Raw genomic sequence first — 15,094 nt, forward strand, 5'->3', positions numbered from 1 at the left:
GTAATTTCTTCCTGAATATTTTCACATATTTAATTCTGCCAAAGACTTTGTGCAAATTAAAAAAAAAAAAAAAAAGTATGTTCACTCATATTTCTGTCCCATTATCTCCTACCAAAACAGGGTAGGTCTAAATATCATAGTTACCAGCAGACATTCCCAGACACAGACTTCAGCAGAAACAGAACCCCAGGGAGATGTGGCTCCATGAGCACATGAAAGGCCATACAGAACATTGTTCAGTTTTACTTCCCAGGTCTGGGAGGATGAGACGACATTACTCCATAACCAAGCTGCTATTTTTCCCTTTCTCACTAATCCCATGGACTAAATATTTCAGACCCGCACCTATAACCTGATTTTATACATTGTCATTGTGTTCGCTTGCACCATATAACTCAGCTTCTATGTATTCCCAGATGGAAAGTTCCTGAGAAGTCCTCCTGTTCTTCCCAAACACTGCTATTTCCAACGGAAGCGTTACGAGATGTCCTTGTGTCACTGGCACTGCTAGTTTTTCACAGCAGGAAAATAACAATTTTTATTAAATTGTTATTTAATTTAAATAACATTAAAATAACAGTAAAATAAAATCAAACTTAGGAGGCATTGGGGCTGTACCTGTTTCACAGAAGCTTAATTGCTGTGAAAAAAACTTAAGTATTTTCTCCTGCATTTCCCTCCTGGGCAGAAAGTCAGTCTTTATTTTGCCTTTGCAAGCCTTGCCCTCAGGTAACGAGGGACTGCTCCAAGCGTGCCAGCTTTGCAGCTCATCAGAAGAGGGTGTTCTATGTCCACCATCAGGATTGATTCATCACAGTGATGGACCTGAACGTAGGAGCCTCAAAACTCTGACCACAGCAAAGCAAAGCACACGAGGGAGATCCAAGATGTATTCTTTTATCCAAAGAAGGAAACAAGTGAGAAAAAAAACCCTAAAGACTATGTGTTGCTGGACAAATAAATAAATGGGAGTCAGAAGGTTTGTATTATCTCAGCATGGCAAACAGCCTGGAAGTTCTGCGGCCGAATGGCAGCGGCCAGGGAGGTTTGAAAGATTACCCTATGGCAAATGCAAGTCGAGGTGAATAACCTTGACCATTATAATTTAACACAGATGCCCGGATAACAAGCTGTGTGTCCATTTTATCAGAATAATTTGAAGATGTGTTTGTGAAAGAATCTGAGATCTCTCCTGGCCACCAAGCAATGTCTGAGAAAGCAGATGCTCTTCACAAGTGGCTGTACAGGCTCGAATCTGGAAGCTGTTCTAAGCCAGTGGTATGCAAGTTACACAGCTGCTTGGATTGCTTGGGAAATACTAATCCAGTCCGGAGAAACAAATGCACTGACACAAACGTCTCCTGCTAATTTAACAGTCACACAAACCCAAGACAAATGGATAGCGCTTATCCTAAAGAGGATACATGATAATAGCTGGCTTTTAGCATTTATCTTAAAGTCAGTTGTATCCCGTGAAAAGATGGCAGACGTTTTGTCTAAGTTCCGGAATACAGGAACCAAGAAAAGTATTTAAATGAGGTGCTCGCATCCCGGGAGTTCTGCAGTAACAGCCTTTAGCCCACAGATCCACAGCAAGTCCCTAAGCCAACACGTGTGCTCTCAGATGTTTAACCTTAGAAGATAAAGCAAAAAATCAACGCCCAGAACAGAATTACTCTGGATTATACCAAAGCCCTAAGAGCTTCTGCTGCCAACTGCCATACGGCAGAGGCCCTCGGCACTAACCATAACGTCAGCCTCTGGTTTGATCTTCTGCCAACATACATGGACTCACACAGGTTCTTCTCTGGTGTGCATGCTCGACTGTAATTTATAGTCCCCCATCACAGGGACACATCTGTTCCAGTAGTCTGGCAGTGGTTTAGACAATCTCTTGTGTGTCAACAACGTGTGCAAGATGCTCGTGCTGTTAGATCTGGGTCTGTCAGACACATCCCCGACAACATCTGCTGACCCACGGGGTACGTGAGGACGGTTACAACTAAGTGATGTTTTTCCAAGGCTGACCAGAGATCTAGGGATGACTGGGAAGGCTTTGTTTTACATATTTGCCTACATCAAACTCCATCTTCCAGCCTGTTGCAGGGACCTGGGAACTGCTGAGTATTCACGGCAGTATGAACAGCTTTGAAACCATAGACTAGTTGGCCAATATCTAATAGATCATCTCATGTCCAGAAAATTCTGCATCAGTCTGATTTATGATGGAAGTCCTGAAGAGCAGGTTCCTGCTGGTAAAATGATTGGTTGCTCCATGTTTTTTAAAAGAGTCAGCATCGGGCAAACTCCCTTTGACTGCAGAAAGTATTAGAGTTGTTCACAGAAAAGTGATTCTGAAAGTCCTTCACAATAAATGGTGATTATTGTGGCTTAGACAGTCATCTAGCTGGTTCTGATATACTTTCCCAGACTGGTAAAATGCACACCCTTTGCTACTAAGAAAGGAAAATTAGAAAATTGAGAAAATTGTTTTTCTCATTAAATAGGTATGGCTATGAGCACTGCTGTGAGAAAGATTTTATCCCCGCCCCCAACAGATTTTATTTGAATCAGATTTTCTTTCAGGTGAGGAAGAAAAGGTTGTTTCAAATAAAATTAAATGCTTTGTTCTCAGATTACCTAAATCCCCTATAAACACTGGGCAACGCTGACATGAAAAGTCAGGACATTTTATTTAGACAATACTGAAATTAATATTTTGACAGTACTAAACCCAATTTCCTATTATTTGGGGGTTTTCTTTGGACATAATTGTCAGTTCAGTTCTGCCCAAGTTAACACGTCCTTTGGTTTCCCATCAGAAATGCATTCTTAGCAAACCTACATTTCAGCGTAGCTCACTACCTGACTGAAGCTACAAGAGCAGCCTCCTCACAGTAGTAGCTGGAGTTGCTACTAACGGTTCCATCCCATCTCCGCAACAGCAGCCACCCAGTTGGGAAGGGCAATTACAGCGAAGTTGTAAAGCAGGTAAGGTAAGCCATAAGGAGCAGAGAGGATCTGCATGGAAAACGGAGTCAGCCTACGGAGGAGGAACTCCGGCTGCACAGTCAGCAGTTTTCTCATTCCTGGCGCACAGGATCGGAAATTAGGCTGCATCCAGGTAAGTTAATGGGAAATCACTATCCGGAAAAAACAGCCAAGGTGGGATATTAAAGTTCTGTGGGAAGGTGCAGACGGATGATAATCATCCGTTTAAAGAGACATAACATTGAATTTAGTTAAGAAAGATGGACTATAGAAATCCAGTACGGCTCTGGGCATCTTAGCTATCAAAAACCTACAACATGCCACTGTCAACCACAGGGCTACCCACCAGCCACTGACACAGTGACGAGGTGGGAAACCAGGCAAACATCTAATAAAGAGCAGAAACTGAAGTGTGCATCCTCATAGCTCTAGCACTGCACCCAGAGACACGGCAAGAGAGAAACTTTGGAGAAGGAAGCAAAAAAACCCACCACCGCCGACACTGATGGGAGTCTGGAAGAACATACGTAACTAAATCTAAACTTCTGCCTCTGAAAATCAGCCAAGCATTTCAGGACACTGGCATCTTCACATCTGTCTAGGACTAAACCACAGTTTTCCCCACTATACTCCAAAAAACAACCAGCACCTTTGCAACCACCCCCCCTCTACCACTGGCCACCCCCACCTTGTTCCCTTGTACAGCTCTCTCGTTTCACACATACCCAGGTACAAACCGAAGGTGCAGCAGCCCAGAGAAAACATCACAATCAGGGTCTAGTGGGACGGAGAATGATGTAAAAGAGAAACATGCCAGATCCTACTCGTCTTCCAGGGTCATTTCTGCGTTTTATGCAGCTCTAGGATAAAACTCACAAAGCAGCTGTGGAAGCCTTATGGTGCATTGTGGTAGGAAGCTTTTTGCAAGGTGTCCCCCTCTCTGACTGCCCATAAAGCAATATTAGAGAGTCATGCACATGCAATTCTCCACCAGGTAGAAAACCCTTTGCAAGAGCACCGAATTCTGGGCCACTCCTGGGTCCCAGGACTGAGTTCAGGCTCACTACTAATCGCACAATGACTTGTGGCAATCAGGGCCACAGGTCTTTTTCTAAAGATGCTTGCTTTGAGTATCAGGAGAGGTGCCCACAAAACCTCCGAGCGAGTGATGCAACACCAGCTGTTACTGGGCGCTGGGTGCCATTATCAGCAGCAGTTAGATGGGGCTGCAGGAAGGCTACACGGGCAACAAATCTGGAAAATCCTGAGCCTCAGAAAATCTTCACCCAATATTCTGCGATGCCGATCACAAACAAGCACTCCAGCCACAAGTGTAATATGGAGTAAAATCTTTCCTCATAAAGAAAGGAGAATCAATCAGCTGGCACACTTTAGGCAACCAACTGATTTTTTTTAATATTAATTTAGTTTTGAAAAAAGGACATCCAGCATATTTGAGAATAGCAAATTTACTAATTAAGCTGCTAATCTTGTTTCTATTCTTAAAACAAAAACAGAAGTGGGAAAGAGAAGGCTGTGCTTATGTGCAGTGGTGCAGCCACATTAAGAAATTATGCAGAAAGGAACAATTCAAAAACAGGCACAAAGCAAAAAAAAAATAATATATCTTTCTAGCACTGAAATGAAAGCTAATGAGCCCTTGCTCATGCAAATAGGATCAAAATTGGTCCATATTGTACAACCAACGTGTCCTCCATCCAAAATAGGAGCAAAGTGCAAGTTTGCTGGCTCACTGGTGCTGCCAGGTAACTACTGCCAGTCCCTAAAACAGCAACAGCCATCGAAATTGGATGCAGCAGCATTTGCCAAACTGTGGTGTCTGGTATCTTTTAAGACGTGACTTTTAGAAATACCACTTTTAGAACTGGAACGGCCAGTGGCGGCTTTGAACCTGGTGCCATTATCTTCAGAGCAGTATCAACCTTGCTCAAAGGCAGCCCAGTCTTCAGGACAAGCCTGCATCTCTTCTCTAAAGGGTACCTCAAAACCAGCCCGTGAAGAAACGGGTGCTTAAAAAAGGGTTTAAATGAGTGCCAAACCCAACGGAGCAGCACGGAAACCTCGGAGAAAGGTACGGCTGGGTGCTCTCATGCTGAGAAGGGAGAAGAGCCGAAAGGTAAAAAGGGGGAGGGTGGATTTCAAAAGCGATGCTGTGGCATAGAGGAGCCATAAAATAGTACTAAAGGAAAGGCAGAGGGAATTCAAGGCCGACAGAAGTCTTGGAAGATCCAGCAATAAAGCAAGCCGAGGGACTCTGCTCCACACCTGGTGAAGCAACTGAAAATGCCTTGAAATGCAGCTTGTGCACAGACTTCTAAAAGAAGCTCAAGAAGCTCCAATTTCTTGTTTTCCTTTTTCAAAGGAAACACCCACCCCTCCTTCCACTGCACTAATCCCACCCCAAGGAAAGCACTGTTTTCCAGAAGGATCTCCGTTCAGTATAAACAAGTTTTTTGTGCCGCCATCTGCAGAACTCAACTGCAGCTTGTCCTCCTTACAGCCACTTTGTATTTTCATGAATATGACATACAGAGAAGAAAAATATTTTCATGGTCATCATTTTAGGTAAAAATCAACAGAAACAAACAAAGAAAAAGAAAGCCATCCCAAACCTATTTTTTTCCTTTCTGCCACACAGGTCTGGACCACAAACTAAGACACACTCCTCCCCAGTTTCCAACATCTTATTCCAGCTACCATTTACCCAACACTGAAAAAGTTAGAAGACAAGGGGGATGTGGGGGAAACGGGAATATCTGACCCCATCACAGGACACATTTCATTCGCTATCCCCCTTCCCTTCAAGAATTTACCACCCCTCAGAGACGTGTCTAATTTAAAGCCATTAATTGTTCCTAACCACCAGAACTGTCACTCATTCATAATGAGTGCATTAGCACACAGGTGGGTTCTTTAACAGCTCCTGCTACACATAATTTCATTTGCAATGCATACTTTCATTTTTATTTTAAATTCTAAACTATTTCCAAGAAATTACCTGAAGGGTTATATTTCACCTGTGAATTTTAAAAATTATTTTTATTTTTTAAAAAGTTGGGTGAACAGCTGAACTACGCAGCTCAAACACTACAGAAAAAAAACCCCAAACAACCCAGCACCCTAAATGCTAATAATTAGTACAGGGAATGGCATTTGTGTTCCTTATTAGTGAAACACACCCTCCCATCCCACTCCACCCCCAAAATGAAGAATTTTCTAATTTTAAGCAGATAAATCAGAACTGTCATTTATGAAATATCAGATATGCAAACCAGAATACCTTTCACTTACACCTCTGGATTTGCTGCCTTTTCTTTAATGAAATAAACACACACACCAACTGGTAACAGGTAACATGCAGATTCGTAGGTTACCGTTAACAGCTCAGTAGTCCTAGTCAATAAGAAAGGGATTGCGTATCAGAAAAACCTGTTGCCTTTAAAAATGAATAAAATTAGTAACACAGTAATCCTCAGCGCACGGCATTTACATAAAATTAAATGTGGGCCCGATCAAGGCAACCACGTATTCACACGAGCGGTCCTGTTCAAGGAAGCAGCATCACTTGCACAAAGGAGTATCCTGTAGTTTGCATTTTAAAGAAGGCATCTTAAGTTGGTCGGTTGGTTGAACAATTGATAACTTTTCCACCTGTTCGTCTGTGCCTGCTAGAACATTTCTGCTAAATTCATAAACTTCAGGCTGCTTTAATAACAACTTGTAATTAACAGAACACAGACAACCTTTTCCTCAGTGAATGTTTTACCCCATCACTTGGAGATCCATTTGAGAGTCACTTGACTGTGTAGCTTTTGTCAAAGCCTTTTTTTCCCCCCCCTAAAACAATAATCCAGTAAAAACAAATGAAAACAAGAAACAAAATCACTACTTCATGCCTTGATAACTGTACTTTTCCATTTCCAGTAATAATTTTGCTTTTAAACTCACTTAGGAAATGCCATCATCATAAACTGCATATTGCTCAGGACTCTTTAACTACTTAATTAGCTACTAAAACACTGCGAAGGAGCTGATGCTGTAGTAGAAGAGAAGCAAAATGAGCCAAACTCCACGCATCCCCCACCCTCTCACTCAGCGTTTGTGTAAGCCCTTACCTGCTGGGTAACGTTCGATAACTGGCCAGTTGTCCACCTGTAACGTGGCATTGCCACCACTTCTTGTGAAACGTACTACATGGTATTTTCCATCATTAATGATTGCGTTGATCTCTTCAATAGAGATGTCATCAGTTCCAACATTAAATTTAACTCCAATTTTTCCCTGGTGCTGCATATTTAAAAAAAAAAAAAAAAAAAAAAAAAAAAAGGAAGAAGAAAAAGAAGAACTAATTAAGAGCTGTTTTAACAAGAAATAGAGACAGTATGTCATACAGGGAAAGGTTCCTAACAACATCTTCCCTCCTCTGATGGAACTTCTGAAGGCTTGCATGTGGCAGTGACAAGCCTCCTGACAGCTCAGTAAGTCTGGGACATCTCTTTGATGGCTAATTGATATTCCAAATGAGTTATTCCACCAAACTGAGCGTTCTCCTTTTCCAAGAGATTCAGACCAAGATGAGGAGCAGGGAAGGAGGAGAAACCCCCAGGTTTTCTTTCCTTATTCCCTCTCTCGCCTCCGTGAGGATTCAACCCCATTTTTGCTTTTAGTCTTTCAGAAGGAAGAGCCTTGCGGTGTCACTTGGAAGAGGTCCAAGGATTTTCTGGCTATAAAACCCAAGGCCCAGCCCTGCACCTCCCAGCTCCACACCTCATCCATACTCTGCATCATCACAACTGGTAACAGAAGAGCAAACCTTCTTTTTTCTAATGGACGGGTTTTTGCATCACATTGTAGTAGCTCCAAGTCATTAAGACAAGAACACACTGATTGACAACATGGACTCTCCTGGTCAGAGCCAGAGGAATTGAAAGGCATTTGTGACACAGGGACAACATCTTGTTTCTACTAAGGACCGAGACTAATTTATTTTTTTGCTGGGATTTTCCTTTAAACTCCCAAGCACACCTGGGGCCAAGGGGACTTCCCACGCACATTCATAGTCAGGGCCAAGGTTACAGATTTCCCAGATTACTCTGATCTTGCATGTTTTCCTTTTTATTGTCTTTTAATTATCAAGATGTTCACCCTAATATGACATTTGCATTTCAACCAAGTCCTTTAATGTCTATTAAAAGTTTAACTTAAGGGCTCTGTGATATTTTCTTTTCCTCATATAAAGTCAATTCTATTACTGAGTAAGGATATTTATTAAATTGTGGAGAGAAAAAAAATGCACAGTATGAGATGAGGGGCTTGTGTGTCATAAGAGGCAATTCTACCTGAAATTTCATGGCATTGGTACTGGTATATCCTTCTTAAAAGTTTTTTTTTTTTTTAATAATCTTACAGTTTTTACTCTACCAGATGAAACGCAACGATCACTCAGTCTTCCCAGAACCAGCTTCACCTCTCTCCATGCGTCTTTTTTGTCTGCTCCCTCTTTCTCTGACTACCCTGGCACTGCTCCTGCGGGAAGTGCATCCCGCGGCTCCTCGCCTGTGGGAGTCTCCCAAGCGAAGAGCTCGGAGTTCTTCCACTGTATCTTATTGTCTTTTGAAATACCCGACTCCGTTTCCCAGCAGTGCCTGCGTATTCCAGTTACACAGCTAAGCAGCTGCTGAACACCTTTGGGAAAGTCTCTAAGCTTTTTGGCACTATCTTATCACCTCTTATGCTATGACCATTTTAAAAACAACAAAAGGACCATACCCTGCTGAGATTTGCAGAATGACTCTGAAAAGTATTTTTTCTTCGTCTTCTTTTTGCTTAAATCACCTTCTAAACATCCCTCTTTGTTCTTTGTGGATTGTTTTCACATTGCTCTGTCGGCTGGTCCTACTTCCCCATGCCTACAGGGTGTCAATAAGGGATCCACCTCACCGAACACATCCTTCTTTTCCCCTTCACGTGAGCAATCTCCCAGATATCTTGGGAGAGTAACTGCAGCTCTATTTTTTTTTCATTTATTTCTGGTTCTACTATGACTCAGAATAGATTTCACCCATTTTATCCCATGGATGCAGTAGCTTATTTTCTTCACCTGTTTCACCCACATGCTTACTATCTTTATACAGAAACGTCTACAAAGAAATAGAACATTGTCCTGCCTCTGAAGCAATCTCCTTTTTTACTAATTTATGAAATGCAGAAAACCAGCATGTAATGATAATGGCATATGCCCCTTTCCACAGTACTTTCAAGAAATCAAAGGCTTTGAGGATTAAAAAAAGCTGATACATTTTACAGCGATTCATAATTACACTATTCATAACCTACACTTTACATACCTGCTTTCCTGTTTGCTATATATATGCATAGAATTTTTTAGACCAAAAAATGACAAGGAAAAGAACCCACCTTTGAGCAAACAGGACAGGTGTAGGCAAAACGAAGTGGCATAAAAGCCAAATATATATCAGCAGCTTTTCCAAAATAAGAGACTGTAATGCTGCAATGGTTACCAAAATACCATTTGTAAATGGTCAGGTATTAGCAAGTAAAATGAAAGCTTCAGAGACCTGAAGGCATACATTTAGCCTTCCTTGATATATTTTGATATATATATATACACACATATATACACTTTCTAGTGAAAAAAACAAGCTTCTCTGACTTCCCTACATTTGTACAGAAGTACTGCACACAGACACCAAGAATGCAGCTGCAATAGCAAAGAATATCACCTAAATATTTCATAACGGACTACACTGACAAATCTTAGCGCTATTTCTAATATATTTGTGTAGCTGAGAACATGAAAACCTCCATTTTTAAAGGATACATTTCATTTTTTCAGCACCTGTGGGCATTTATGTAACCTCCCATAAACCAAGGAAGCAAATCTGTGTTTCAGGTTTTGGTGTTCCTTATTATAACCATATTTAAGCCTGACTTCTAAACACCATGCTAAACATGACATGGACTACAAGCCCTCTAGAAGTACAAAATAAATTACGATGCACAGCCCTGACGGCGCCTGGGCCCAGACAGATGACGACACTACCACAAAGCAGTAAATTGTGTGTATCAACCGAGTTGCAACAGGCGCCCCTGCATGCAGACGGCGGGTTTAAGCCCTTGCCATGCAGGAGTTTTTGACTCACTCCCCCCTCACTGCAAGATAACGTAAGTTACAATATTTTTCATTTGTCACTGGTTAAGACGATGTGCGCCTACGGTTATTGTGGGTCAGCTGATGTGCAGTACCCCGCTGAGCTAACCTGATCTCAGACCTGTGATGCTCAGCCTTACGGGCCTGGAGCACATTAGAAAGAACCGCTTTTTATTTTTAGCCTTCTCTCTGGAGCAACTTGGTAGTGTGGAACGGGAAGCGACTGATAAAACTGAAACACGCTAAATGATCATTTCTGCTCTGCCAGCCTCAGTTGCATAGTGCAGTAGTAGAAATTTCCCTTTATCACTTGGTCATTCATAATGATCTTATTCTTCCTATCAGAAACAGCCTCAGACCAACGCAGAGTGAGAGGTTCTGTCTCCTGCACCCCGATGACAGGCACTACAGGAACGCCTGGGCATTACGAAGTACCACAACAGGTCAGCATCACTGTCGAGCGATGTTATCCTTGCCAGTGAGCTGAGGCAGCACAGCGTTCCAGGCTCACATTTCTAGGAGGTTATGTTTGCCCACTAGCAAAGATGCTCATTTCAGAGCTCCCCTGGTAAAAATCAGCTCTGTACGCAGGGCCCGTACGAGCCCACCGCGCCACTTACGGTTCTTTGCCTACGTTCCATTTTTTTCAATCACCCAGTTGTGGGAGAGCCTAGCAATGAAACCAATTCCTTTTCCTGCCGCGCCTTTAATCTAAACTGGGGAGGCCATAATAAGAGAGCGGAGACAAGACCGGAGATGGGAGAGCCCCCAATATTATTTTTAAGAGAGGCCAGAAGAGACGACGCACATTCAGGAGAGGAATGAAGCATGTCAAGAAGTAGCATAAATGTTTCTCTCTGTCTCCGGAAATTATTTTGAACTTCAAATCAGAAGGTGTCACGGAGATGGCTGCAACTGTCACACCCCATCCCCGTGCCCTGGGACAAAGCGGCACAGGGACCTCTGGTTCACCTACAGCCCATCTACTGACACTGAGCCCCAGCCAGCAGCTCTTCAGAAAAGCTACACTTTTGGTTTGGAGGTGCTTTGGCTGTGTAGGTCTCCTGTTTCTGAGGTCAGGGTGACTTTCTCTCCACAATACCCACGAAGGCTGATCAGCTCATCTGGTGTTACCTAAAGTACCCCTAGATGTTACTGCAACGTGCAACATTTTGCCTACGGTTTAACCTCTGCTGGGCAGCCACTTGTAGGAGCCCAGGTTCACAGGGTAAGGATAAATACGTTAACCGCTTCAAAGCAGTTGGATAAAAGCATGAGATGCATGTTTATCTCTAGCCCTACATTGCTAATACGCTCTGAAACACTGACATTGATGGCTCAGACAGTACAGCTGTGCGTGCATGCACACGTATGCACCAATCATTACAAAATACTTTGTCTTCCAAAGCGCTGGCAGCTACTATTGTAATCTAGCAACTCCGGTGGAATGTTTTCAAGCATGTTTTATGAATTGTGTACACTAAATACTTCTACGTTGGCATTAACAGGCTTCTGATGAAGCACAGCGAATGCTGATGAACCTGAGAACCGAGCAAGAAATGTGAAATGCAAACCAAGCCAGCAGCTGACAGCGCGATTTGTTCCCTGTTGGACCTCAGTTCAGTGCTACCGATCTGCCAACTCCAAAAGCAGTAAAACCTATGCTAGTATAAAATATATATGTCTCTCTCCAGAATAACGGTATTTTCTATAGTATCAGCAAGGTTTTACTGCTCTCTGTAGTAATAATTCTGGAATCAAACACAGGCGTATGCATATTTGGCACAAGAGTAGTTTTAGAAGAGACCACAGACAACCTAAGCTCATAATACTTACAACCTTTAAACACTCCCAAAGAAAAGTAATAATACTGTGACTCCCGCAGGTGAACAAATAGAAAGAAAAAAAATTCAAGCTTGCCACCTTGCATCTTATAGTGCCAGTCCCTGAGGCACAACGTGCTGGTGAATGTGATAACAAAGTCTTAGAACTAACTGATGGTTGGCTTTGATTTTTGTATTTTTGAGTTTTATTAAGGAAGAGTGAGATCATTTTCACTCAAATGTAATCAGAGGCTAACACTCTATATTACAGAGATGTATGCAAAGCAATTGAAATAATTTCTGGTTTTCCAAATCCTGTAAGGAAACATGTACGTAAAATTAGTGGTTTGCTGCAGGAAGCGAGGGGAGGGATACATAATAATGGGCAGAAGATAGATTTGAACTCCAAGATTAATTGAGTAACTACGTATATTTTGGTTTTATAATCCATCACCATTTCTTATCATCATCTAGTCTCTTCCAGAGGAAATGTTTCCTGGGAAAGACACAGAAAATATAAAAAGTCTGGGAAGAGTCCTTCCACTGGAATAGAAAAGATGTAATCATTCATAGAAGTTAATATTCTGAATATGGGTTTTTAATTTCATACTCTTAGGGTTAATGTCATTAATCTAACATCATAAATTATTTTTTAAAATATTTTTCTTACTGTTCTTCTCTATGAGAGGTGCTTAAATATTAAACCTAATATTTACCAACAGTAATCAAATCTGTTTACTTTTTAGTTGACTGCAGGACAACCCACCACAGGAACAGGCACTCTCCCGTCATCCCTCACCACAAGTGCCTACAGTCAGGTTTTGTGTCCCTCCACGAATTCAGAAAGGTAACCATTTTCAGGGATGGATTACAGCCTTCAGTGTACCACTGCCTGACATACTACAGAAAATGTAGAAGGGGCTTGAAAACTCCCTTGGAGACCGCTGCCAGCCTCAGGTGGGCACTTCGAGCGAGAAGGAAAGATTTTTGCCAATGCCTGACAGGGTGCGTCCACCTGGTATTCAGCCTTCGACAGACTGGCATCTGACCGGCATTCAGCCGTCTGGTTTCTCTTTCTTTTCCCAAAAGCTGGAACACACAGGTACTGCGGAGAAGCAGGGGGGAAGGCACAACTAACCAAGCTTCTCCCTTTCCTAGATGCCTAGTGAGGAGATGGAGCTATTCCCAGTGTTCCTTCTCGACAGTTCTCACCGTTCATTTGCAACATCCCTGATATTTGCTTGTTTCTTAATTTCACAGCTCTGTAGACCTTTAGGTTATGAGAAAATCCCACTTTTCTTTTTAAACCAAGCGCCTGGTTCTGATAATTGGACAGAAAAGCTAAAAACCCAAAGCCTTGCAGGCTACTGCACTGGCGGGCTAATAGAAAGAACTGAAAATCATGTTAAATCCCATGATTTTAAACTAAACGCTTGATTTTTCTCAGCTGGAGGTTTGATACTCTGCACAAGTGACACTGATTTAATTACCCTCGCATCAGCTCTCAACAGCATGCAGCAACGTGGGTTTCCCTCAATCCAGTCCTCGAGCAGTTTTGGCTGCTTCGCCTTCCTCATTGGACCTGCTTCTGGAAAGATTTGTTCTCTTTTACTCGATTCTCAGCCTTCTGGTCCCCAAGGCAGTGGGGCTGGAGGGATAAATGGTCAATACTTGCTTCCAAAATGACTTTATCTGCAGCTGACTGGTCTTTTTGAGCCTCCAGTACACAGCATGTTTGCATTCAGGAAGTTTTTTTGTGACTTGAAGGATATCAATTACTTGGCTTGAGTGGTGGCTGTGGCCAAACATGACCCTTGGACTCCTGCAAGAAGTGCAGTCAGGGCTGTGGTACCCGTTTGCATGCCATCCTGGCATGAAAATGCTGCCTAACACTACGCTAAGCCACTATTCATGCTGTTCAGAGAGGAAAAATGTTGCCTGCAGAGCCACAACTGCTATCAGTATTCCCTGCAGAACCTGTGCATGCTCACCTCAGTGCAAACCCAAGCACACCTTTCTCTTGTACACCAAGATCCCTTCAGAGACAGTACAAGGCACTTGAAAAACAGATACATAATCACAAATACACAGCAACAGACCTTTTTCTCCACCCTTGATTTTGGGATCCTCAATCAGTTGTTCCATGGATTTTGTTAAAGAGAGATGGAGAGAGAATTTGCATCCTATTTTGCTCTCACATTTTACTCAGAATCTCTGTAAGATCATTTCATAAACCTTTAAATGACCCCAGTTTCATGCCATTAAGTTATCTAGATTTTCTAAATCAATACAGAAATAATAAAAATTCATTGTTCGCCAGATGCCCCTGGTTGACATATAAGAAATAGCACTGTCACTGTAACAGCATTATGTATGCAAATACATACAGATGCTACCAGAGCTATTGCTCTCTTAAATGTTGCTCTATAAAAATTAAGCAGTTTCTAGCCTTAAACCACTGACCCTTAAAAGAGGTAAGTGAAATATGGGCCCAGCATCACGCTAATTTATGAAGGAGGTGTACCTGGGAAAAAAGCTGCCTAAGTGGCTTACTAAGTGCAACAAGTGACGCATGACTTAAACCAATTTTTTTTTATATAACCAAATGCCGTATGTGCCACCACAGAACAAAATGCCTGGAAAGAAGGCATCGCCGAGGCGTTTGCTGCCCCAGCGTTTCAGGCAGGAACGAACTGATCCTTACGGCTCTGAAATAATGACTTCTATCGCTTTCTGCTTTAAAATAATTGTCCTCCCAGTCTGCTCTAAGTGTTGTTATAGCAATTCGATTTATACATGAAGCTCAACAAGCAGAAAATGTAGAAATATTTATAAATATTTATAAATCTACAATTCTGACACTTCAGTTCTCAGACTGCAGTTTTCCTCTTTAAACACTGCAATTCTCACTGCTATATATCATAGCTGTATTATTTCAAGTTACTCTGATGACGAATTACTGAGACAATACAATTACCCTAACAATCAGCCCCCCAAAATGCAATAGTTACGGAAGACATATGGTGTACAGCCCGCAGCAGCAGCATACTGCATCTTATTATCCACTCAGCATCATTACTGCAGTACA

At 42.1% G+C, this 15,094-nt stretch overlaps 1 protein-coding gene across 26 annotated transcripts in view; it reads right to left on the reverse strand.

The window, feature by feature from the left end:
• NRXN1 (neurexin 1) overlaps positions 1-15,094 on the reverse strand; it is a 725,766-nt gene that overhangs the window by 120,117 nt on the left and 590,555 nt on the right. For all 26 annotated transcript variants that reach the window (XM_040611882.1, XM_040611881.1, XM_040611879.1 and 23 more), the window contains one exon: positions 7,128-7,299. In XM_040611882.1, coding sequence (XP_040467816.1) covers positions 7,128-7,299 — 172 coding nt within the window. The remainder of the gene's footprint in view (positions 1-7,127; positions 7,300-15,094) is intronic.

The sequence above is a fragment of the Falco naumanni genome, chromosome 12, assembly GCF_017639655.2.
Source record: "Falco naumanni isolate bFalNau1 chromosome 12, bFalNau1.pat, whole genome shotgun sequence".
NCBI lineage: Eukaryota > Metazoa > Chordata > Aves > Falconiformes > Falconidae > Falco > Falco naumanni.